At 41.2% G+C, this 25,218-nt stretch overlaps 1 protein-coding gene across 7 annotated transcripts in view; it reads left to right on the forward strand.

The window, feature by feature from the left end:
* Positions 1-25,218, forward strand: part of MYO1B (myosin IB) — a 172,870-nt gene that overhangs the window by 92,664 nt on the left and 54,988 nt on the right. For all 7 annotated transcript variants that reach the window (XM_055344996.1, XM_055344997.1, XM_055345000.1 and 4 more), the window contains 3 exons: positions 3,433-3,537; positions 7,600-7,646; positions 12,817-12,880. In XM_055344996.1, coding sequence (XP_055200971.1) covers positions 3,433-3,537; positions 7,600-7,646; positions 12,817-12,880 — 216 coding nt within the window. The remainder of the gene's footprint in view (positions 1-3,432; positions 3,538-7,599; positions 7,647-12,816; positions 12,881-25,218) is intronic.

The raw sequence follows: 25,218 nt of genomic DNA on the forward strand, positions 1-25,218 counted from the left end.
ACAGCCTGGCTTGGACTTTTAATATTTATTGTCAGCTTACCTGAGACTGACCTTTTCATCTAAAATACATATGTTTATATGTGTGTCTATTGGATTTGCCACTCTCCGAGACCATTATTGTGCCTATCAATGCTTTTAGTCTTCTAAGAGTATAATGGGTGGAAAGATGGGCCAGAAATTCCTGTCAAGGATGTAATAACATACGTGCGGGTGGAGGGGAGGATGCTGAGCAAAGGTACCAATGAGAGAGTGGAATGATGAGAAAGCAGGCCTACAGGTGAGGTGCTTCAGAGGCCAGACTGCAGAGTCAGGATGCATGGGTAATTCAGGAGAGGCAGCCCAGAGTTGGAGACCAGATGGCACAGGATGTTAGGAATTTACTCAGCAGGTAGCGTCACCTGAACTTGAAAGCCAGAGAGCCTAGAAGAAAGTATCCTGAGGCAACCAGAAGAAGAGTTCCAGTTCAGACTGAGGGATAGAGGAAATTGTGGCACCAACAAGTCAAATGACATGTGGGAGCATATAAGCTCTTTGTCCATACAGACATGATTCACCAGCTTTCAGACACTGAAACCCTGAGAACAGTGGGAAATGTAGTTCAGAAACTTGACACACCAGCAGGCATGTGAAAGGACAGTGGCTTTCTGGAGAAGGAGTCCCAGAGGCGAAAAGATTGGCATCTCTCAGTTACAGTCCCTAAAAGGAGACAACCAGAATCAGCCATCACAGACCACTGGAGGATCTACGGGGGCCCACCTTCATTACCCAGGAAGCAGACTGGAGGAAGACTTCCCTGCAACCATTGCAGTAGTACCCAGCTGCCCTCCTCACTTCTCGGGGCTCCATGAGATTGTGTACTTGGCCTGTACCCTATTTGCTCAGACCTCAGGCCTTGAGGACTTTATGTGACCTGATGTAGATTCGTGTTGCTCAGTGGCTCTGGCAGTCAGTGCTCGTGGGGGTTCTCTAAAGCCCTAAAGCAGGTGTCAGGCGGTGAGCTGCAAGGCATTCCAGTTGCCTATTTGGTACTTCTTCATGTTGAGCAGTGGAACAGGAGGCCACCTGTGGGTCTCTGTACGAGAAATGACAGGGTGGAGATTTGCTCCCGTACACCCGTGGGCAGAGGCACTGTCACTCGGACTGGACGAGGGCTCCCTGTTCTCGGGCTGTGACACCAGTACACAGGCTCCAGGGAAAGCAGGATTTGGGGCATGAGTCTCCTTGCCTCAACTGCCCAAATGAAGGTGTGTGTTCAATTCTGCTGACAATTAAGAGTTGAGCCCTGCCCTGATTATGGGAAAGCAGAACCAGGGCAGCTCAGTGAGAAACAGATTCCATGGTACACCAGTCTGGGAAATGTAGTATTTGTTTGTTTGTTTCTTTCTTTTCTTTTTTCTTTTTTTTTTTTAATTCTAATTATTCATGAGAGACATAGAGAGTCAGAGAGAGAAGCAGGGAGCCTGATGCCGGACTTGATTCCAGGACCCGGGGATCATGACCTAAGCCAAAGGCAGATGCTCAACCACTGAATCACCCAGGTGTCCCAAGTGTAGCATTCCTAGAGCCTTTTCTAGAATTCCACCATGCGTGTGATCCTCCAAGGAGCCTTTTATTTTTTTTTTTTTTATTTTTTTTCAAGAAGCCTTTTAAAAAGAAACCTATTTCACTTTGTCAAATTCGTTTGACTTTTTTTTTTTTTTTTTAATTCGTTTGACTTTGGACCTCATTTTCCCTGAATATCTATTAATATTCCTCGGAAGGCAGTATTAGAAAGATCAGCTTCTGGGAGGCAGATGCTGAGGGGGGACATGGGCTGAATGACACCAATGGATAAAGCCACTAGGACCAAATCTTGTCGACTTTTGAGCTAAGAATTCTGGGTATCCTCAAGAAGCTGGCTTCTTTTAGCAATTCCCTTTCAGAGTTGCTGGTAAAGCCAGTGAAAACAACTCTGCCCCGGAAGAAGCTAGCTTTCTTGTTACCAAGTTTTTGTTAACTGCTTAGTGGTTTAAATTAAGTTTGAGAGTAATTAATTTAGTCTAGTTGTGAGCAAACCAGTTTGATTTAGACAATATTTTTGAGGACAGTTCTTTTAAACTTTAAAAATATCTTTGTAAAGCTACCCAGATTACCAAAATATTTTTGGCTTGAATTATCTATATAATATCATAGTTATGTTTAAATGATTATTTTAAGAAGATTGTTCTCCTGACATATTGTTGGCTATATTATTTAGCAATTTTTTTTTCATCCCGGTGATGATGACCTTTAAGCACATTATATTATATACATCTATTATATCTGAGTTAATGACTTGTCATTGAATAGAAAGCATAAATATATTTTTTAAATTTTTACCTTTTTTTAAGTTTTTATTTAAATTCCAGTTAACACACAGTGTAATACTAGTTTTAGATGTAGAAATTAGTGATTCAACACTTAGATATAGCACTTGGTGTTCATCATAACCAGGGTACACTCCTTAATCCCCAACACCCATTTAACCCATCTCCCCACCTCCTGGCCTTCTGGTAACCATCCGTTTGTTCTTTACAGTTAAAAATCTGTTTCTTGGTTTTCCTCTCTTTTTCCCCCCCATGATTGTTTTATTTCTTAAGATTCCACATACAGGTGAATCATACAATATTTATTTTTCTCTGACTGACTTACTTTGCTTACATAATAATACATTCTAGCTCCATCCATGTCATTGCAAATGGCAAGATTTCATTCTTTTTGGTGGCTGAGTAATAATCCAGCCACTATATATATATATGTATATATATATACACATTACATATTCATTATTATATATATTCATTATTATATATATATATTATACGTGTGTGTGTATATATATATATACAAGTGTTACCCTGATGTATTACCCTGAATATATAGAGGACCATATATATATATATATATATATATATATATATATATATGCCACATCTTTATCCATTCATCAGTCAGTGAACACTTGGGCTCTTTCCATAATTTGGCTATTGTTGATAATGCTGCCATAAACATCGAGGGGCCTAAATCCCTTCAAATCAGTATTTTTGTATCCTTTGGGAAATACCTAAAAGTGCAGTCGCTGGTTCGCAGAGTACGTCTATTTTTAACTTCTTGAGGGACCTCCACAATGTTTTCCAGAGTGGCTGCGCCAGTTTGCATTCCCACCAATAGTGCAAGAGGGTTCCCCTTTCTCCTCATCCTCGCCAATGTCTGTCATTTCCTGTGTTATTAATTTTAGTCATTCTGACTGGTGGAAAGCACACATATTTTAAAAGATTTCTGAAACATTATTTATTCCCAGCTATAAAGGTATTTGAAGGTATTATTAATGGATCCTCTACACCAATTTCCTTCCTCCAAAATGTTTTTACAGATCTCTACTAATTTATTGATACAATTTGTTTTCATCCACAGAGGCCAGCAAGCTTGTTATGTCCTATGTAGCAGCTGTTTGTGGAAAAGGAGCAGAAGTGAACCAAGTCAAAGAACAGCTTTTGCAATCCAACCCAGTTCTGGAAGGTAGGATTTTCTGTGTACATTGGGTCAGTGTGACTCGTAAAGTAGACCGAGTTTGCAGAGCCCTTCAGGGATCACGTGGGCTGGGAGGTGGGCCCGAGGGCCGAGAGAGAAGAGGAAGTAAGAGATTCAGGCCCAGATCTGCTGAGCAAATGAGCTGTGTCTTAAGAACTCTTGGCTTCAGGTACTTAAAGGAGGAAACAGTTTACTCATCTAAAAGGAGCTCCCACTTACATTCATTTTTTTCCCTTTCAATTTTTATTTGAATCACTTCAGTTTTGCCTAAAAATGATCAGCTGATATTTGCATTTGATTTGAGGGCTAGGACAAACTTGGTGGGAAAAAAAAAAGTAGCATGTGTGCAGTGCTATTTTATCATTCAGGGTAACACCTGTGGCTGCTTATTTCTGTTGTCAGACGGGCGGTGCCAGAGAAACTCCTAAAGGACTATGTTTTTCAGGGTCACAGAAAGCCTAATCCTGACTCTAGAATTTAGATCCTATGGTTGGCCATCTGTGTGAGTTAGCTCGGGCTGCCATAACAAAACACCAGAGTCTGGGTGGCTTAAACCACAGAAATTAATTTTCTTACACTTCTGGAGGTTCAAAAGTCCAAGACGAAAGTGCTGGCAAGATAGGCCTCTTGGTTGCAGGTGGTCATCATCATGCTGTGTGATCACAGACCTCTTCTTTGTGTGTGGTGGTCAAGGGCAGGGTTGGCTCATCACTTCATCAAACCTGATTACTTCTCAAAAGTCCCACTTCCGAATACAGTCACATAGGGGTTAGGACTTCAACATAAACGTTGGTGGGGGGCACATAACATGTAGTCCCTACTGCCATCAGAAAAAGCCAGAGGTGAATCCCCCTAATGCCATAGATATAAACCATTTTTTGCTTTGGAAACAGCAAATCAGTCTTTCCCTATTGATGGCAAGCCCTTAATGTTGCTTTATATTGTAAGAATGTCTTTATTGTCGCTTAATACAGTTGTCGGGATAGAGTAGGGTTTCTCAACCTCATCTTGGACTGGATAAATCTCTGCTATGGAGTGCCGTCCAGCGTACTCATTGTAAGATGTTTAGCTGTGTTATTGGCCTCTACCCACTCAGTGCCAGAGGTACCCCTTCCCCTAGTTGTTAGCATTGAAAATGTCTCTGGACATTGCCAAATGGGGAAGGGTCAAAACCAGCCCTGATCAGAGTCTTTGTTCTAGAAGAGTAGTTTTGTTTAACTCTGTGTTCAAAGCCTTGGAGGGTCAAGATTTAATTTGGATTGGGGATCCCTGGGTGGCGTAGCGGTTTAGCGCCTGCCTTTGGCCCAGGGCGCGATCTTGGAGACCCGGGATCGAATCCCACGTCGGGCTCCTGGTGCATGGAGCCTGCTTCTCCCTCTGCCTGTGTCTCTGCCTCTCTCTCTCTCTCTCTCACTGTGTGCCTATCCATAAATAAATAAAAAAAATTAAAAAAAAAGATTTAATGTGGATTAAAGCAGAGGTGCTTTGGGGTGAGTAGGATGCCCCCAAGTGTGGAGGGAGGGAACCCTGCCTGTTGCCTTTGTTAACTAGACCTAGCCCCTCCCACTTTATTACAAAGAGACACCATGCCTCTTCATCCCCAGTTAGTGAGATAGGACTACTGAAAATACTTTATTGAACCTGTGAAAAGCAAAGGCTGCAGCATCTATTCCATTGATACGATCTCTTCTCCCCTTTGGTACCTTAATGACTAAAGAAGCCATTGCAGAAAGTGCTGTGTCTTCATTTTATGAAGTATTTGACTTTTTGTTTACTTTGTCATTTGCTTTTAAGTCCGGTGCTGTATTTGTATTTCTGCATATGCTTATTTTAAGAATGCTGTGATCTAAAGGAGAAGCAGTGTGGAATGCTATAGCTTGCATCTGTGATGAGAATCTGGCCCTTTATTTGATGGTATTTGGAATGAGGCCCCAGTGCAGGAAATGGGAGAAATGTCTGCTGTGGGCATGTATTATTTTTTATGGGAATGCTTTACTTTTTAACTGGAACTGCCACTGTAAATGAACATTTAGAACAATGAACTTAAAAAAACAATGGAGGAATGTGTCTCAAGTGTTCTATAATGAAGCACTTGTCTTTGATTCTGTGGCTCACAATAAAAGACTTTAGTGTTTAGAGCTGTGTGTGCAACTCAGATTTGTTTGATGAAAAGATGGTTTATGGCATGCAAATGGCGCCCTGAATAAAGTTTTTTTGAAGCAATTCCTTCACTTGCCCTTGACCTTCAAGCCACAATAAACTGTCCTTTATGCATCAGCATCCCAAGCTGGACTTTGGGGCTGTGCGAGTTAGTTAACTTGCCACCCCTACATGTTCATGCCCACCAGAAAGACTGGCCTGTGAAAACATGACAAATGTCATGGTCTTCATGAGCAGGGGGCAACACTCAGCACTTTCAGGGCTGCATTTATTAAAGCCTTTTAGCTGGTGGTGGACATGGATAATGATGTAAGCATCCTTTTTTGATATTTCCTGTGTGCGGGTTTCCCCACTCAGCAGAGCATCTCAGCTGATTTTTCACTAAAGAGAATTTGGCCTCAGAGACCTACCATACTATACCCCTCCCAAGCTTAGCTGCTGATAGGAAGAGCTTTCCCTGTGTTGACTTTGTAAGTTTTGACATAACTGAGCAGGAACCAACTATTTTTTAAAAAATCAAAAACATAAAAAAGCCAGCTAACACGAAATATAACACATCGGGTTTGGCTACTGACTATCCCAGGTGAACCTCAACTGAAACACATGGGCATGCCTTGATCACGTGACTGCTTTCAGACTTAGGATCAGCTTTTAGCCCTTGGTAATCATTTGGGCTTTTGTTACTCTAATCTTCCCTCTGTTTAATTTAATGAAGTTTTGGAGGCTTCCATGGATTTGATGCCTGGCCTCTTAATCCTAAAGATTCATTTTTCTGGTTGCCCCATCACTGCATGCTCTTCAGTCCTTATTAGCTGCAGTGGGGGCCCGGGGATCCTGGTAACAGGGGTGGATGGAGTGGGGAGTACCGGGAGAAATGCAGGATTTTGTGACCATCTCCAGACCCATTTAACAAGATCCTTAGGTGACTAGTTTGCACATTGAGGTTTGAGGTACATTGCTGGGCTTCTTCCAAAGCATCAGACGGGGATCCCTCTGCTTATATGCCTTATATTTTGATTCAGCTTAATTCTCTATTACCTTGGCCCAGATTAATTTGCCCCTACTGTGCGTACAAGCTTGGTGAAACCAGCCCTTTTCTTTATGACACTATGAACCACCTGTATTGATCAGGAGCATTCTGTGCCTGGGGTGGCATCAACCTGTGGGTCTTGTATGGCCTCATTTTCTTAAAAGGGATCCTGTGGGAGATTCGGCTTCTCACGGCAGCTAAGTTTGGTATAAACTTGGATTGTGCCTTATGGGCCAATTTGGTTTTCTTTCTTCCTGGAAAGTTTCACTTAGGTCTGATGGATATGAACTAACGAAACTATGTAGTATTTTTAGCCCTTTTGGAAATGATATTAGTTTCCAAATCTCTTATTCTTTCTATTATTTCACAGTTATGTACGTGATCACATTTCAGTAGCTTTATTTTAAAATTAGTTAAATAAAGTTTCTTGTGCCTTTTTCCATCTGGAAACCTCATCGAGTTCTACAAAGCCTTTGGTGATATTAAGCAGTTATCTCTGAAATAACTGACGATAATGGTGGAGGAGAATACAAGCCTTGCTTGCTATCTGTCCACTCAACTGAAACAGTAAAAGGTATTTAATTAGACAAGATTACATTTATAGTAATATTTGGAAAAAATTCCATGAATCATAGGAATGACTCCTTTTTTTCTGTGAGCATATAATTAGATGTGGAAGTTTTAGCAACTTCTTAAGACTTGTGTTCAGTATGTTTCTAGGGAAGTTTGGTCAGAAATGTCATTGCTACCAGTTGTATTTTCTAGGATTTATAGCTGTCAAATATTCCGTTTGCTTTAAATTTCTGCTTGAAATTATTTTTCTGTCAATTTCACCCATGCATCTGTTTCTTTCTTACTAGCTTTTGGAAATGCCAAGACTGTAAGGAATGACAACTCTTCTAGATTTGTAAGTATTTGTATAAGCATAAGTGTTAACACTAATATTTAGCTCATGTATGTTTAAACAACCAGTAGATGTTTAGTATTCCTTAATATACACATTTGAAAAATAAGAACACCATTGCTGTTCAGACACTGAAAGTTCTTTGAGGACTATTTTTTCTTTCTGGGATTTTTCTTTTTAATTCTTTTTGGAGTGACAGCATTTTCTTTCATACTTTCTTGTCATCTATCATAGACTTCCATGGGCAATTTAGATGAGGTTCTTTAGAAGAACTCTTTCCTTATTGGAGTTTTGGTATTTAAAAATCACAATTAAGAATCAGATTAAGTACAAGGAAGGATAAACGGAGTGTCAGGTTTGTGCACTCCACAGCTTTTGTCCTTTATTCAGTGGGGCGGAGAAGGATGGAAGGGTATGCTGAAGCTTTATAGAGGTAAAGACATCATATTTGATAACTACTGGCAGGAGGTGGAGAGGAGGACTGGAGGGTAAAAACTGCAGCTAATTGATGTTTTGAGTTTGGTTGAGTTGGAAAATGCTAAGTGCAGCAATACACACCCGCCTGACCAGCCCTCCCCAGCGTGCACTGTGCACGGCAGCCCACTGGGCTCTTTCCAGCTGAGCACCCGCTGTCCCTCTTTTGGTCTCTATGGAGACACAGACGTTGCCCTGTGGCAGCAGGGGGGGGGGGTCCGTCAAATGTGATGGTGACATTTTGAAATTGTCCCCTTTTTTCTATAGTTTAACCAGTCTTACACATTTTATAATAAAAAGTCATTTACTTTATAAGCCCTCTTTTCATATATGTTACATGGGACCCCTTTTTTTTTTTTTAAATTGGAGTTCAATTTGCCATCATATAGCATATCACCCAGTGCTCATCCCATCAAGTGCATGGGACCCTTTTGGATGATTTTTATGCCTCTCTGCCAGAGACCCTTCCAGCCCATTTTCCCCACTTCTTTTAGTCTCTTTTTCTTTTGCTTTTTTTCTTGTTAGAGTTATCCAATGCTTAAGGCAAGACAGTGACCTCAGGTAGAGGTAGTTTTGGTAGCTTGAAAGTGGAAGGCTGAGGTGCCTAATTCCAGGCTGTGAATTATTTCCATTGGATTAGCCCCTTACGTGGTTATAGCTGATTCGAGCCATGCCTTTTCCTGTTGTGGTAACATGGCTAATCTCATTATATAAATAGACTTAGAAGCAAAGTGTGGGCAGATAGAAGTAATTCCAAGAGATCAAGCTCCTTTATGGAGATTTTCCTTTTTTTGCTGTTTGCAAATTATACACATAACTCTTTAAAAAAAGTTGCTAAATATATTTAGTCTGTAGACTATAAAAATGCAGAAAACCATATCACCTCAAGAGTCATTACTACTTTGTGATGTCTGAAATCTAGTGAAAGGCTTGGCAGGTGATTTAGTTTAATAAGTAACTTCAGAGAAATCCTATTATAACATGGGTATTAGGCTATGAGATTAATACTTGATTGTAGACTAAATCATTTCATGTCCAGTTTTTAGTAACTTCCCTGCTTTGTAGTCTGAGACTTGAGCAGTAATATACTCAAATCCACATTATATTTTGATAGGACTCTGCTATATTTAAAGTCATTATATACACACACACGTAACAGTGAGTTATGCGTTAAACATTTGTACTCTGGGGAAATTGCATTTCCTTTGACTGTGTTTGATGAACTTCTTGATCTCTTCACTGAGAAATGTGGTAGAGTGTGCAGTGGGGTAGTTATGCATGCTCAGTGCAGCTGACTTACTAGACCAGTGTTCCCATGGAGGTGCCCCATAGTACTCCAACCCCCGAAGTACCTCTGGTGTGATGTATTGAACTTCTATTAAGAAAGTGACCTCCGCTGTTTTTGAAAAGACACATTTTAAGTCTTTGGAAATCACTGTTGTCCACCAGGGGGAAGGAGGAGGAGTAATAGTTGAGCATCTGCTATAATGGGGAGAACCAAGCTAGGCACTGTAGGGGAGGATGCATAGGGTCAGGAAAACTCTATTACCAACCCTTTCATTCAGTAAGAATTAAAAAACACAACACAACAAAACAAACAAACAAACAAACAAAAACACACACACACACACAGCCAAACCCTGTGCAATGTATTCATTTGTTTGAAACCTCTGGGTTTGTTTTTTGTTTTTTGGTTTTTTTTTTTAAATAGTTAAGCATAGGTCTCCCTGCATCTCCTCTTGCAGCTGATAGACATTTCCCTACTGGCATCCAGAGTGATCTTTACAAATTTAAGTCTCATCACTGCTCTGCTGAAAGCCCTCCGTGACTCCTCCTTGCACCTGGAGTGCAGTACAGGCTCCTCTGGGAGCCTTCCATGCCTGCATGCATGAGCTGGGGCCTGCTGCACCCTGCCCTTACTGCCTGGCCTTGGCCTTTGTGACGGGCAGGAGTGCTGAGCACCTTCTTGCCTTAGATCCTTGCAGTTGCTGGTCCTTCTGCATGATGTGCTCTGGGTCCAGATCTCTGCATGGACACTGCTTTATATCATTTAGGTCTCAACTCAGATGTCACTTCATGATGTCTTTTCTAGACTCTGACTTCATTGTGCTTTTATTTTTCGGGCATTCATTAGTCTCTGGAATTATTGTGTGCACTTTCTCTGTTTCTCTCTGATAATGGACCTTAGAGTGTGGAAGCCATGGGAGCCAGTAGCTCGGCCTTCTTGTCCACCATGTTTGGCCCTAGTACCACAACAGTGCCTGATGTCATAGTAGATACTCAGAAAACATTGATGAATGAATAGTTTTTTTTTTAAGATTTTATGTTTTTATTTGAAGAGAAACAGAGACACTGAGAGAGAGAGCATGAGCAGTGAGGAAGGGGAGAAGCAGGCTCCCCGCTGAGCAGGGAACCCAATGTGGGGCTTGATCCCAGGACCCCCGGATCATGACAGGACCCCCGGATCATGACCTGAGCCTAAGGCAGATGCTTAACCAGCTGAGCCATCCAGGTGTCCCGAATGAATACCTATAGACTAGTCGGAAAAAAATGGACGTGTCTAAAAGTAATTATAACACAGCACATAAAACAGTAAGTTTCTCATGAGTAAGTTCCCAAGACATTACTGGAAGTTCCGAATAGAGAAGCTGGCGGAGTCTGGGGGCAGGGCACCGTTCTGAGTGGGGCCCCAAGATTGAAATGTACCCCCACTGAGTAGAAAGCGGGAAGAGCCAGCAGTACCCCGTGGGGAAGTTGAGGAGAGAGACCGAGTGGACCTGCTTTCATCAAGATTGTGGCTGGATGAGAGGGTCTGTGAGAGGAGCCATGGGAAGGTCGGGAAAGAGGGGTTGGGCCCCCAGCTGGAGGGCTTGGAGTATCAGGTCCAGGGGGGTGGACTTTCTTTCCTTGGCAGTGGGCAGGCCTTGGTTTTCTCTGAGTAGACTAACTCATCACAAGCTCATGGGACCAATGCCTTTCCAAGATGGTCTGTGTTCTCAGTGCAGTTAGCTTATTCCTGGTCAGCTGCCTTTTCCACTCCACATGGGGTTTAGTGTAGTCTTCAAACCCCCATCCGTTCCTCTCAATTGATGACACTTTGCTTACTTCATGGAAATCCCTGTCGTCTTCATCCTCGTCCTCGTCCTCCTCCTCCTCCAGGTCCTCAGCTGTGGTGCCTCCCCATCCCCAGATCTGTATAGACACCCTCCCATCACACTGGGCAGTTCTCAACTCCCGCCTTTCACTCATCCCTCCACCTGGTGCTCTTGATCTGGCCACTTGCTGTGTCCAGGAACCACCTTCCACCAAAATCATCTCCTTTCCTGTGGTCAGCCTCTGACTGTCCTGTGGAGCATCTCTTTCTTGCCTCCTTTGCAGCTGCTCTGCTCTTGCTGTCACCTCACCAGCCTCATGGACGCCTGTTCTTATGGCTGCTCCTTCCTGCTCTCTCGCCTCCTCGCTGCCTGACTTAGCCCTGATACTTCTCAGTTAAGCTAGGGCAGACCTCAGCCTTTGTTGCCTGTTCTTCGTGCACAGCGCCCCGACCTCCTGTAGGATCTATCTCCATAAACAGTAGTGTCCTGTCTGCCTGTCTGAATTCTCAGGCTGTAAGTTCCCTGAGGGCAGGAACTGTGCCCTAGTTTCCTTTGTGCCTACAGTTAGTATCTAGGAAATGCTTGATAGACATTTGCTTAATGAATAAGAGAAAACTTAAAAGGGACAGGTGGCCCTTGACAAGGAGGAAAGCAAAGGCGAGGGAGCATGTGTAAGCTAATACAAAGTCACAGATCGCATTGTTGACTGAGTGTGTGTGATCATGTTTCTGAGCCCCTACCATTATTTTGAAAATAGAAGGATTTAAAGTAGTCATTCTTGGGGAGAATTATTTAGAAGCCATCTATGTGACTATTACTAAAATAGAACATGATACAAAAGCAAAGACCACTTACTAGACCAACGCACCCTTTTCCAAACAAAAACCAGCTGTCAGGGTTATTCTGTTAGGCTTGTTACTCTTTAACTAGACACTTATAGATGAATTCTTCAAAAATCACAGTATGAAACTCCATGTGTGTCTCTGTGTGTTTAAGATACCATCTATAAAATGTAATAGGAACCTGGGAGATAACATACTATATATATATATATATATATATATATATATATATATATATATATATAATCTAGATCAAAAGCCAAAGAGAGTAATAAAGATCAGTCTTTGATTGGTCATGCATTTGGTTTGAGTAGATATAAAAACAACTTTATGTGTCCCATTTCATCCACTGTCCAATATACTTGGAGTTTCTAGCCATGGCTTAAAACACGTTTTGCTTATAAAAATGAAATAATTTATATTCCCAACTAGTGCGTATACAAGGAGCACTTACTTTTTCCCAGTTTTTATTCTTAAATACACACTGCAGACCTTTGAAACCCATCTGAAATGAAAAAGTCACATGCTGGGTAAGAAGATCTATTCTTAAATTAGCAACATGATATGTTAACTTTGAGCTAATGTGGTATTTAGTATGAATTATTTATGGAGGTGTACTGTTTTGCCTCATGGGTACATGAATTGTGTATTAATTACATTTAAGCAAATATGTAAAGGGCTCAGCATGCTGTTCTCTAAGAAGATACGTTGATAGAATATTTTGAGGTAAACTTGAAAACTCACCAAGTCTTTCTTTGGCAGGGCAAATACATGGATATTGAATTTGATTTTAAAGGCGATCCGCTGGGAGGAGTGATAAGTAACTGTGAGTATTTTCCTCGGATTCTTTTACAAAAGTTCAGAATAGCAATACATATATTAGAATATTATAGATACACAGGTCTTTAAGAGATAGACATAAGACTACAATTTCTTTTCCTTAGTGTGTTGCAGACTATGTGTTAGACTCTGATTTCAGATTATTTTATAATTCCTAAATCATTTTTTTTTTGAGAGAGAGAGAGACAGAGAGAGAGCGTGTGTGTGCATAGGGGGAAGGGGAGAAAGAGAGAATCCCAAGCAGTCTCCATACTTAGCACAGAGCCCAATGTGGGATCGATCTCGTGACCCTGAGGTTGTGACCTGAACCGAAATCAAGAGTCGGATGCTTAACCAACTGAGCCACCCAGGCGCCCCTCCTAAATCTTTTTTAGAGAACTTAAAAGTCTTTACTTTGAAAATCTTTAAAATTTTGCTAAACTAATAAGAATTATTCCAACTGTATTTTGTATTCTCTAGGACTTTAAGTCAGTTCATAAATAAAGGATCCTCCAGGGGTTATTTTCACTAACAAAATTATTTTATGATTCAAAATAAAATATGAAATAAATAAAATATATGAATAATTGATTTTAGTTTAATAAGTTTTTTAGTAACTTTTTGGGTAACATTTAATAAAGTGAGTGGACTTTTTTATTTATTTATTTATTTATTTATTTATTTATTTATTTATTTATTTATTTATTGGACTTGTACTTCACATTTTATTGTGGGAAATTTTGCTTGTCTTTGTGTATTTACATAAGTGAAATCTGATAAACCTGGTAGGTAGAAATACGGATTTCTTAGCCTCCTTTAATCATGATCGGTGATTATGGAAGTGAATGAAATCTCCTCTTCAAAGGTGAAAAAATGAACAATGTCAGGTGAGTCTGCTTAAAGCCCCAGGTCCAGGGTTTTCTAAAGTGGGCATGATGGTCAGTATTTGTAAATATAGCCCTGTCAAAAATACTTTGGGCCCGCAGCACGCACAGCCTGAGCTGACATTTCTGCTCATATTGATACTGTAGTTGATTTGTTTGGAAGATCGAAGATGACAACCTAGGGTTTGTGTACTTCCTCCTGGAGCCACAGCCTGGTTATCCTCTTGGATCCTCCTGTGATTTTGAGGCCACACCACTGAACCTTCCATCGCCACTGGCCTCCTCACCACCCAGTGGTGCTACTGGGATTGAAAAAAATCTAAGTTTCCACTAGAAAAATAGTAATAAATTGACTCAAGAATCAAAGCAACACTCATTAGACTTGTTGTAACAGTGGCATTCCTTCTTCAAATGAAATTTTATGCTGAACCCCAAATAGGAAATAGAGAAAACAAGATCTGACCTGGTTGATGAGGAATATTTAGAACCCCTCGAGCCCCGGGGCCCCTGAGATCTTTGCTGATGGGCTCCAGAGCCAGAGGGCCACCATTTGGAAATCAGCATTCTAAGGGATTTGAGGAAAGTATGCAGCTGATTTTTTTTAAAGTTTTTTTTTTTAAATTTTTTTTTATTTATTTATGATAGGCACACAGTGAGAGAGAGAGAGAGGCAGAGACACAGGCAGAGGGAGGAGCAGGCTCCATGCACCGAGAGCCCGACGTGGGATTCGATCCCGGGTCTCCAGGATCGCGTCCTGGGCCAAAGGCAGGCGCTAAACCGCTGCGCCACCCAGGGATCCCCATTTTTTTTAAAGTTTTTAAGACACAATTCATAAGGAAACGTAGGGCTAGAGTTTCCTCATCTTTGAAACAATGGGACTGAACTGGATGAATTTTATGATTCTCCCCATTTCTGCTATTCTGTAGTTTTTAAATAGTTTAATTTTCCACTTTAGTTTCCATTTTTGTGTGCCATGCATGGGGATTGACCGTATTTCTAAAAAAATCTAATTGTTAGAGAAACATTTGAAGAGAGAGTTTTACTATGAAATGAAATTGGCTGGGATAGTGGTACTTACATTATGTGTCAAATATGGAAGCAAAAGAAAGTCTGCAAACCACGTGAGATGTAACCAGAAGCACTGATGACTATGGTGCCAAGCTCCTTGCATGATGTGTGGCAGCTAATGATAGCTGTGAGGGAGAAGATCGGCCTCAGTTTGAAGACCACTATTTTAAGGAAGGATTAACTTTTATTCTGAAAGATATTCATAAATTATTAGCACTTTTTATAAGACGGATTAACTCTCATTATGAATACACTATTTTTAAAATGGGGGTAATACATCTAAACATTGTGGAATGATTGAATAAAATTTCTTTTAAGGACTCTAGGAAAATATTTAAGGATTACTTTATTGTAAGCATTAGAAAATAACCTAGGTTTTACATTTTGAAGTTGAAGTTCCAAACAGAAATGTCTTCCTGCCCCCTAACTCATTCTTGCAGTATCCATGGAGAATAAATATTAGACACTCAGTTCTTTTCCAGTTAAGATTAATATATCATCATGAATGGATTTCATGTGGTGTTCGTTACCATTTGTTCCCACAATGAAATTATATGGAAATTTGTGGTAGTGGGAACACCCTGTATTTTAGAGTTACCCTTTGCTCTGGAAAGGAAAGGAATATGTTCGCGGTAAGAGCAGGAAATTTCACCGTGTAGGTACAGGACTGACTCATAGGTGGTCAGTGGGAGCTGCTGCCTGCTGGCTTCAGGGGTGTTAAAGCAATGGGCAAACCCATTTTGGTTCTCTCCAGGCTGCCACAAGTTAGCTTCTGGGAGTCCAGAAAAGAAAAAAGGATTTGCTGTTTTGTGGAAACGACTCTGCCTCGATTTCCAGCAGCCATGTAGTAACAGTGTAGGGCATTGTCGCTTGTACTGATTGCCTGGAAGAAATCACACAATGACTCAAGCCAGCTGGGTTCCCAGGGTGTGGAAGAGAAAGCCCAGTGACTTACTCTCTTTCTGAAAGAGATGTACTCAAAAACCAGTCTTGAACTCACCTGAAAACCAGGTGCCTCTGAGGTTAGTATCTCTAGGTCTGGGGTATTGCAGGAAGAGAAGTGCACGCGTGGCTCAGTAGAGGAGATACTACGGGAAGCACATCTGGCACACCTTGGCTTCTGTGAGATGATATTTTTGCTGTTTTGTTAAGGCTTATAAGCCTCACAGGAAGTGCGTGTTTGTATTTGAGGATTGTAGGCCTAGTGTTATGAACTAGAAGCTTTTGGAAACCTGTTGCGGGTACTTTTCTTATAGCTGTGGCACTTGATGGTAGTTTTCACTGTGGAGGAAATATGGTGCAAGCCTCTAGGAACTTATCTCCTAAAAGAAGAATGGCACAGAGACAGATACGCTGTGCATATGTACCTGTCCTTATAATGTAAGCAAGAAGGTATATGGCTTTCCTGTTCACAGTAGTGTATCAAGAGCTAGTGTAATACCTGACACACAGTAGGTGCTCAGTAAATGCTGAGATGAGGATGGAATTGGTTATATATAGGCAGGCCCTACCTTTCTCTGCTTCATTATTTGAGGCATGCCTATGAGGCTACTTAGGCAACTCTTCTCATGTGTTTTCTAATATGTAAACAATAAGACCGCTAGTTACTTATTTTTCTGTGCCTCCATTTTTTTCACCTTTGAAATGAGATAATCATGGTACTGATCTTACAGGTTATGAAAAGGTATAAATTATTTGTTTAACATCTATGTGCTTGTAACAGTGCCTGGCACCCAGTAAACACTGAATTAAATGTTTGCTTTTTTTCATTATTCTGTACTTACGTGCTTACGGTCTCTAGCCGGTAGCCAAATATATGTCCATAAAGGATGGACGTTTAGTTTGTAGGTTCATTGCTGAATGATAGCAACAAAAATAGTGTCTGACACCTGAAACATATTTCTTTTTTTTTAATTTTTTTGAAACATATTTCTTGAATCAATTAATAACTATACAAGTACACAATGAATAAAAAGTGACACAGCTCTGACATGGAAAAATTTGTTGAGAAATAGAATTCCTGCTTTATGGGATGATTTTATCTGAATATTTAAAACAACTTTTTATTGAGGTGTAATTGATATACAACATTGTGAGTTTCAGCCGTACAACATCACGATTTCATATTTGTATATATTGCCAAATGATCAGCACAGTAAGTCTAGTTAACATCTGTTAACCGTACATAGTTATAGAAGCACTTTTTTTTTCTTGTAATGAGAACTTTTAAGGTCTACTCCTTAGCAACTTTCAAATATGTGCAGCAGAGTATTATTAACTATAGTTGATGCTCCGTACAGTACATCCCCATGACTTTGTTAATTCATATATCTGAACATTCTATGCTAATCATTTTAAATGCTTTTTCTAAATTCCAGAAAGGCAACAAAATTATTGGTGTTCAAACTTCATCTGTCTCCGCCTTCCCTTTTTAGCTTGAAAGAAATAATATCTTGTGAATTATGAAGGAGAGCAAATGTTGAAATTAATTAGTGTATGGTCCACTTATTGTTAATAAACCACCCAAACTTAGTAGGGTAAAACAGTGGCCCTCTTATATGCTGTTGGACACTGTGAGTCAAGAATTCAGATGGGGCACTGTAGGGTTGGCTTGTCTCCGTGGTGTATGGGGCTTCAGTAGGGAAGACGTATGGTTGGGGGTGACTTGCATGAATGGAAGCTGGAGTCTCCTGGAAGCTTAATCATATGTCACTTATCAGGCTCCTGGATTAGGATGATTGAAGGTGTGTGTTGAGACTATTGACCAAAGCCACCTACATGTGGCCTCGTGTGGTTAGGGTTTCTCCCAGATGGCTAGGTTCTGAGAGAGAGTGTTCTAAGAGGAAGCCTCCTAACAGAGAACCAAGAGGAAGCCTCCAGGAGCTTGGGAGATCAGACGGTGTCACTTCTGCTGTATTCTATTAAGTCAAAGTTGGCACACACTTGCCCAGAGTCAGGGGTGGGGCATGTAGATTCCATCTCTCAATGGGAAGAATGTCAAATAATTTGTGATCATTTTGTTGTAAGCAGCCTTAATCTGATAGACTGTTTTCAGAAATGGTCACAAGAGGGTCGCCTGGGTGGCCCAGTCGATTAAGCATATGCCTTTGGGTCAGTTCATGATCTTGGAGTCCCAGGATCGAGCCCCACATCGCACTTCCTGCTCATCAGGGAGTCTGTCTCTCCTTCTGTCCCTCACCCTGCTTGTACTCTCTCTCTCTCACTCTGTTTCTCAAATAAATAAATAAAATTTTTAAAAAAAGGATCACAATAATTTCTCACCTTGTATCTATACTGTTGGGTAGTTCTCTCTCTCAATGACTCAGAGTTTGGCCATGAGATTTATTTTGTTTGTTGTTGTTGTTGTTTATTTTTTTTATTATTTTTATTTTTTATTTATTTATTTTTATTTTTTTATTTTTATTTTTTTAAATAAATTTATTTTTTATTGGTGTTCAATTTGCCAACATATAGAATAACACCCAGTGCTCATCCCATCAAGTGCCCCTCTCAGTGCCCATCACCCAGTCACCCCCACCCCCCGCCCACCTCCCCCTCCACCACCCCTAGTTCATTTCCCAGAGTTAGGAGTCTTTCATGTTCTGTCTCCCTTTCTGATATTTCCCACTCATTTTTTTCTCCTTCCCCTTTATTGCCTTTCACTATTTTTTATATTCCCCAAATGAATGCATGAGATTTATTTTGGTTAAAAGAACAATTAGTAAACATGGCACAACCAGAGACGTGAAAATTGGTTACATATTGGAGCTTGTCCTCACGCTCTTCTTGGGAATGCTCTCATTACCACCATGTGAATGAACCTGGGCTGGTCTGCTGGATGGTGAGAGACCATATGGAATGAACCACCGGACATAAGAGTGAGGGCACCTTTAGATCAGCCAGCTGCAGCAGACTGCCAAGCCGATGGGCAAGCCCAAGAGAGATCAGCTGAGCTGGCTCAGACCAGAACTACAAGGCTGACGCTCAGACTCAGGAACTAATAAATGATGTTCTAAGCTGTTAAGTTTTGGGACAATTTGTTACACGGGAAAAACTAACTGATTCAGAGGTCTAATGATCGACTTTCCCCCACCCAGTTTGGAATCATGAGATATAGGCACAGGAATCAAGCTGGAGAGGAAGCAGCTTCATTGCTGTTAGACGCCAAGGTTGAAGAAAGTGGCTTTTGGTTTCTCGCCCAAGCAGGTGTGCAGGTAGTCCTCTGGCCCCTTGGCAGTGAGGCAGGCATTGACAGCTGTAAGCAGCCTCTTACCTCTCCTTGTGTGCATTGGTTGCCCCCGGTCGTCTTAGTGCTGGCGAGTCGAGCTGAATGTGAATGCAGCGTGGGGAACTAGAGGCCTGAGCTGCAGATGCATGCTCCTTGCCCTCTGTAACCTCACTACTCAGAGCTGTGCTTCCTCTTACCCCTGTGAAGAGTGACTAAGGGGCTGAGAGAGGCTGTGGTTAGTCTAAGGAGATCTTCCCACAAGGAATCTGCAGAGCAGGAGGAAACAACCACCCCACTCACAGGGAAGATGGGGATGGAGCAAATCTCTGACTTCCTATTCTATATTTCTATATTTCTTTTGAATTTATGGTACAGTTGGCTCACACTTACGTGCTATCTCATGACATGTTCATATATATATGGCACATCCATGCCATTTGTAGGATATGGAATATAGTTTCACTCGTTTTAATGGTTTGAGATTTATAGCTTTGTTTTTCCTTTTATATCGTATCTTTGATAGTATGGATGACAAGTTGCTGATTAGGAGCAGAGCTGGGATCCCCAGGTGGCTTAGCGGTTTAGCTCCTGCCTTCGGCCCAGGGTGTGATCTTGGAGTTCCCGGATCAAGTCCCACATCAGGCTCCCTGCACAGAGTCTGTTTCTCCCTCTGCCTGTGTCTCTGCCTCTCTCTCTCTCTCTCTGTGTCTCTCATGAATAAATAAATAAAATCTTAAAAAAAAGGAGCAGAGCTGCCTATTAGAATACTTCCTAAAGGAAACTCTGCACTGCTTTGTTTTCTGAAAATATTGAGGTTGAATTGGAGACTACCGTACATGAGTCAGTTCTCAACAGCTAGTGAATAGTCATCAGTAAATTCATCAATCAGAAATTCATCTGTTTTTAACCTGTCGTCTTTAAGATCAAAATTCACCAAAAACCAAGACAATACATTATCTAGTTTATAATGCAAGGCTGGGCTTTCTTTGCACTTCAGTATTCAGAGCACTTCAATATTCAGAAGATAGAAATAATCCACCCCACTGGTTGTTAAGTATCCATAGCAATAAAACAAATTTCAAGTAGTAATTCTGTTACTCTGTAATGGATGGCTTCGCATAAAAGTCGATGCTTTCCTTTGTCTCGATTTTACTCTTGGTGGCTGTTGTATTACAAAAACATGTCTACCGTGAAAAAAGACTATATGTTTATGAGGAAACAAGATTATATGCAAATACAGAAGAAGTCAGATGTTAAACATATCTAAATTAATTAGGATAGCATATCTAATGATATGATCCTATAGGCTATATTCCATTAATTTTATTTCAGGGTTGAGTATGGAGTTTTAGATTCAGATATGTACATACATGAGTGAATTTTTAATTATTAGGTAAACATTAAATTTGTGTTAGGAATCTATTGTGAAAATACATAGCTGGTATAAGTATATAAAGAGATCCAAATAAAATAAATAAATTAATTAATTAATTAACTCTGTAGTCCATTAGGTAGATAATAAGCTAAGTTTTCCTGGTGTTTTAAAGCCCCAGCTAATGTAATGTTTCATGTGCAGACACCAGACACCTTTTCAGAGCTGCTCATGGAACCGGTCCAGCTGTCTTTAGTGTTGATTTTATAACTTCAGGTTACTGATTTTTGAGTAAAACTTGAAGGTGATTTCTTAAAATTTCTAATGCCGCCGTGGAGGTGGCGGTAAGGAACAATTTTAATGTCATGGCACACCCAGTGGTTCACATGTCTCAAGGCCTGCGGCCTGCGGTGGAGCTCCGTGTGATGCCCCCGCTTACTTGCGCTCTCATTCACCATAATACACACATGCAGGGAACAATTTGTAAGAAGACCTTCGCCCCATTAGTGAAACTTCCTGATTATCAGCTTGGAGGGTTTTATTGTATGTTTCCAGAAAAAGTGGAGGGTTGACTTTAGAATGTATACTGTAATCCATGAGCAGACTTAAGCTCATAGTCCATTTTCCACAGAAACTACCTTTGGGTATGCTCACTAACTCACTGGTTACCTAGATTGCACACCCATCCACGTGATGCAGTGAGCACTGGGTATTGTAGGAGACTGATCAATCACTAACCACTATCTCTGAAACTAATATTATATGTCAATTAATTGAATTTAAATATAAAACAATTTTAAAGATAAAATGTTTTTGTATATTAAAAAAAAAGATTGTAGGCCCATCATTATTGCTAAAAGCAGCGATACAAGAGCGTAAATTGATTAGAAAAGCCTAAGTGCCCATAAATACTTTCTTCATAATATCTATCTTTGAGCAACTGGAGAGGAACACAGGATCTCTGGGGGTCGGTCAGTGTTGTGCATCATGGGCCTTCCATCATCACTGGTCTTCTTGGCAAAACTGAGACCAAGCTGATTATTCCTTAAGCCTTGGACTTGGACTGTTCTATTTTTCAGGAAGGGAGACTCTACATAAAATAAATCTGATCATACTATCTAATCTTTCATCTGTTATGTTCTAAAGTAATGTGATTTTCCCCCCAACTACTTCTTATCTTACTATTCCTTTGCCAATTGAAAGACTTCCTTCTCCAGTGGATGCAAACATGCACGTTTTACTCCTTTTATGTCTTGTACTTGGGGGGAGGTTGGCCTCTGCTGTGCACGGGCACATGTACGTGTCGTAGACTAGCTGGTGATGAGTCAAAAGTAGGAAAGCCCCTGAGTGACAGCCTGGTTCTGCTAATAGTCAGGTGGCAGTGGCATGGTGGGGGCAGGTGGGGAAGTTTGGATTCCAGAGTTTCTCTGCCCCTGTCTGCTGGTTTTCTCCTTTAGAATGGTTTAATAGGTTTAGCTCTTCCCCTAAAACTTAAGTTTGTATCAAATTTAATGTGAACTTAAATGTATATTTTGAGGGGGAAATGCGCTGCAGGGAAACTGCATTGGGATACATGGAGACTTACACTCTCTCCTCTACTGAACATTCGGCATGTCCCACACTCTTCTTTACTAAATCTTCTAGACTCAGTGGTGGCACAATCACGTCAAGCCAAGAGGAGGCTGAGCCAGTGTTTGCTTTGACTAATTCAGGGCACCATTCAGTAAATTAAAATGATCAGGTGGCAAGTCTTTATAGTAAATTTATGTTCTGTATTTCGAATAGCCATTCGATAGGGCTTCCTACTCTTAGATTGCATTGGTGCGTGCCCATTAAAAATAAATAGAATAGGGAATGGTGGGGATCTCTGGGTGGCTCAGCGGTTTAGCACCTGCCTTTGACCCAGAGCGCGATCCTGGAGTCCCCTGATCGAGTCCCGCGTCGTGCTCCTGGCATAGAGCCTGCTTCTTCCTCCTCCTGTCTCTCTCTCTCTCTCTCTATGTCTATTATAAATAAATACATCTTTAAAAAAATAAAAAAAATATGTTAAAAATATTTTTTTTAAAAAGGAATAGGGAATGGTTTCAAGCGTTAGTAAATTATTTGGGGGCAAGCCTTTTCCCTGATTACTTTTCTACCTGGAAGCTTATGACCTACAAGAAAAGTCATAAAGAAATAGGAGGCTCTGGAGCAATAGACGAAGCATGTTAGGCGCTAAAACCTTCCACTGCTCTGTAATAAAAAAGACTTCTCATTTTGTGATTGAGTTGCTTAGGTGAAGCTATATATTTTATGTAAAGTACAGCCTTTCCTAATGTTTATGGATTTTGCATTCCTTTTGCTAGAAAGTTACAGGCAGTGTAAGACGGTGTCTTAGTCACCTGAAGCTTTGAATTCTGGCTCTGTCCCTTAGTAACAGTGCGATGTGAGCGTCATTTTCTCATCTATAAAATAGGGATTATAAAACCAACCTCCAGGGAGGTGTTTGGGGTTGAATATGATAACGCATGAAAAGCACCAAATTCATAGCAGGAGGTCAGGGACAGTTCGCTTCCTGCTTCGCCTTTGCACCTTTCCTTTTACACACGCGTCATATTATGCTTCGTATTTGAATGTGATAGCAATCACTGATCCTATCAGCATATTGACCAACATTCCTTTCCACACTGTGCACATGTGAATGTTGCCCTTTTTTTTTAAATAAAGATTTTATATATTTATTTATTCATGAGAGAGAGCAAGGCAGAGACACAGGCAGAGGGAAAAGCAGGCTCCATGCAGGGAGCCCGATGTGGGACTCGATCCCAGGACCGAGGTGGACCTGAGGTCATGACCTGAGCCAAAGGCAGACGCTCAACACTGAGCCCCCCAGGTGCCCCATGAATATTATTCTTTATTTTGATGTGTGTCGTCTGCTGAATCTTCTAGCCATCACTGTTTTATCCCATTTCCTATGAGCATTTGTTCAAAGAGTGCCAAACATGAGACTGGTCGTATGTGGCTCTGACCTGCTTTGAGAGTATTCTTCATGTCCTGAAGGGCCACATGTGGCATGTTGGAAGGTGATGGGACAAGTACCATCAGACACCTGTTTGTCATCACGATGAAGGGACCCATGTGAAATGAGGGGCCGCAGGCGCCAGGGCTCGCAAGGTGTGTGGCAGGATTTCTAGTGCAGTGGGAAGAGCCTGGGAGTTTGGGGGTGTCCCCCAAACACATGGTCGTGCTGCCTTCCCCACCCCACCTCCTGTTCTCTCTCGGGGGCCCAGCACCCCAGCTTGAAGAGAACTGCTGTTGGTTGGGTGGTGGGAGTAATCGGAGAGTGTGGGACGTTCCTAGGCCTCAGGGAAGAAGGTTTTCATATTTGCGGTCGGTGTTGGGTGCGCTTCCAGATAGTTCCTGGGGTGTAGTGGGTGAGCAGTAAGTGAGCTGATTGGAGGAATTGTATGTGAACATATGAAGGGAACTGTAGCATTTGTTTATATTTTTCATGTAGTTGAGTTACTTCCTTCTAGGCTTGAGGGGTTTTGTCTACGGATTAGCTTCTCAGTGAAGAATCTGCCCATGCTCTGTGGATTTTTTCTTCTTAAGCTATGTCTGTCTTCTCAGAACCCCATAGGAGCTTGGTCACATGCTAAGAAGTATCGTCATAGTCCATTTTTATCTTACCTGCTTTCTGTCCTCTGCTTTGTATGTCAGTGTTTAGTTACAGACTGAAACATTCAGTCCTTAGAGAGGATGAATAGTACACAATCCCTTCTTTTCTAAATTTTGTCTCCCTCGGGTTTTCAATTTCTCTTCTGTTTCTTTTTTGTTAAATATGAAGTCTTCATTATTCTCCACGTTTGATTTGAGGGAACGGGCAGGCTTCCAAATTAAATGAGAGCTGGAGATGAAAACTAAAACTCTGGAGCATCCTGTTCCTGTAATTTTTGAACTTATATTTGTTCTCATTTTTAATTTGATGTGTCCTTGCAATCCATCCCTTCACTCTTACAAATGACCTCAGGTTTTGGGAGCCCCCTGAGACTTCTCATTCACCGAATCTGCGCTCTTTAACTCTACCTCACCTCCTCTTTACATGCTAGTGTGGCTTCCAGAAATACCAATTGAGAAGTTCAGTGACCATTCCCAGAGAATTTGCACACCTCTCCCTCATTCCTTTGATACTGTTTAGATCTCAGCCTGATTAGAAATCAAATGTGGGGATGCCTGGGAGGCTCAGCGGTTGAGCACCTGCCTTCGGCTCAGGGCATGACCCCGGGGTCCTGGGATCGAGTCCTGCATCGGGCTCCCCGTGCGGAGCCTGCTTCTCCCTCTGCCTGTGTCTGCCTCTCTCTCTCTCTCTCTCTCTCTCTCTCTCTGTGTGTGTGTGTGTGTGTGTGTCTCTCATGAATAAATAAATAAAACCTTTTTTTTAAAAAAAGAAATCAAATGTGTCTATCCTCTAGAATTAATAACGGGATCACTGATTTGGAATTTTATAACTAAGTTTAGCTTTTGCCCACAGGATCCAGACCCTCTTTTATGTCACTAGTCTGTGATAAGCAGGACTTCAGGCAGGAATATTCTCTGCCATTGTATTTGCCATCTCTTGGATACTGCCATAATGACTCTTTTCTGGTTGTTTGGCTTCTTTCTCCCTCCCTTCCTCCTTCTCTCTCTCCCTCTTCCTTCCTTTAGCTTTGGATGAAAGTTTGATAACTTGATAAGAATCAAAATATCAGATGAAAAAGCATGTAGAACCAAGGAAAATATACTGCCAAATAACAACACCAAATTCCATGAAATGA

Source organism: Nyctereutes procyonoides, unplaced genomic scaffold, assembly GCF_905146905.1.
Source record: "Nyctereutes procyonoides isolate TBG_1078 unplaced genomic scaffold, NYPRO_anot_genome, whole genome shotgun sequence".
NCBI lineage: Eukaryota > Metazoa > Chordata > Mammalia > Carnivora > Canidae > Nyctereutes > Nyctereutes procyonoides.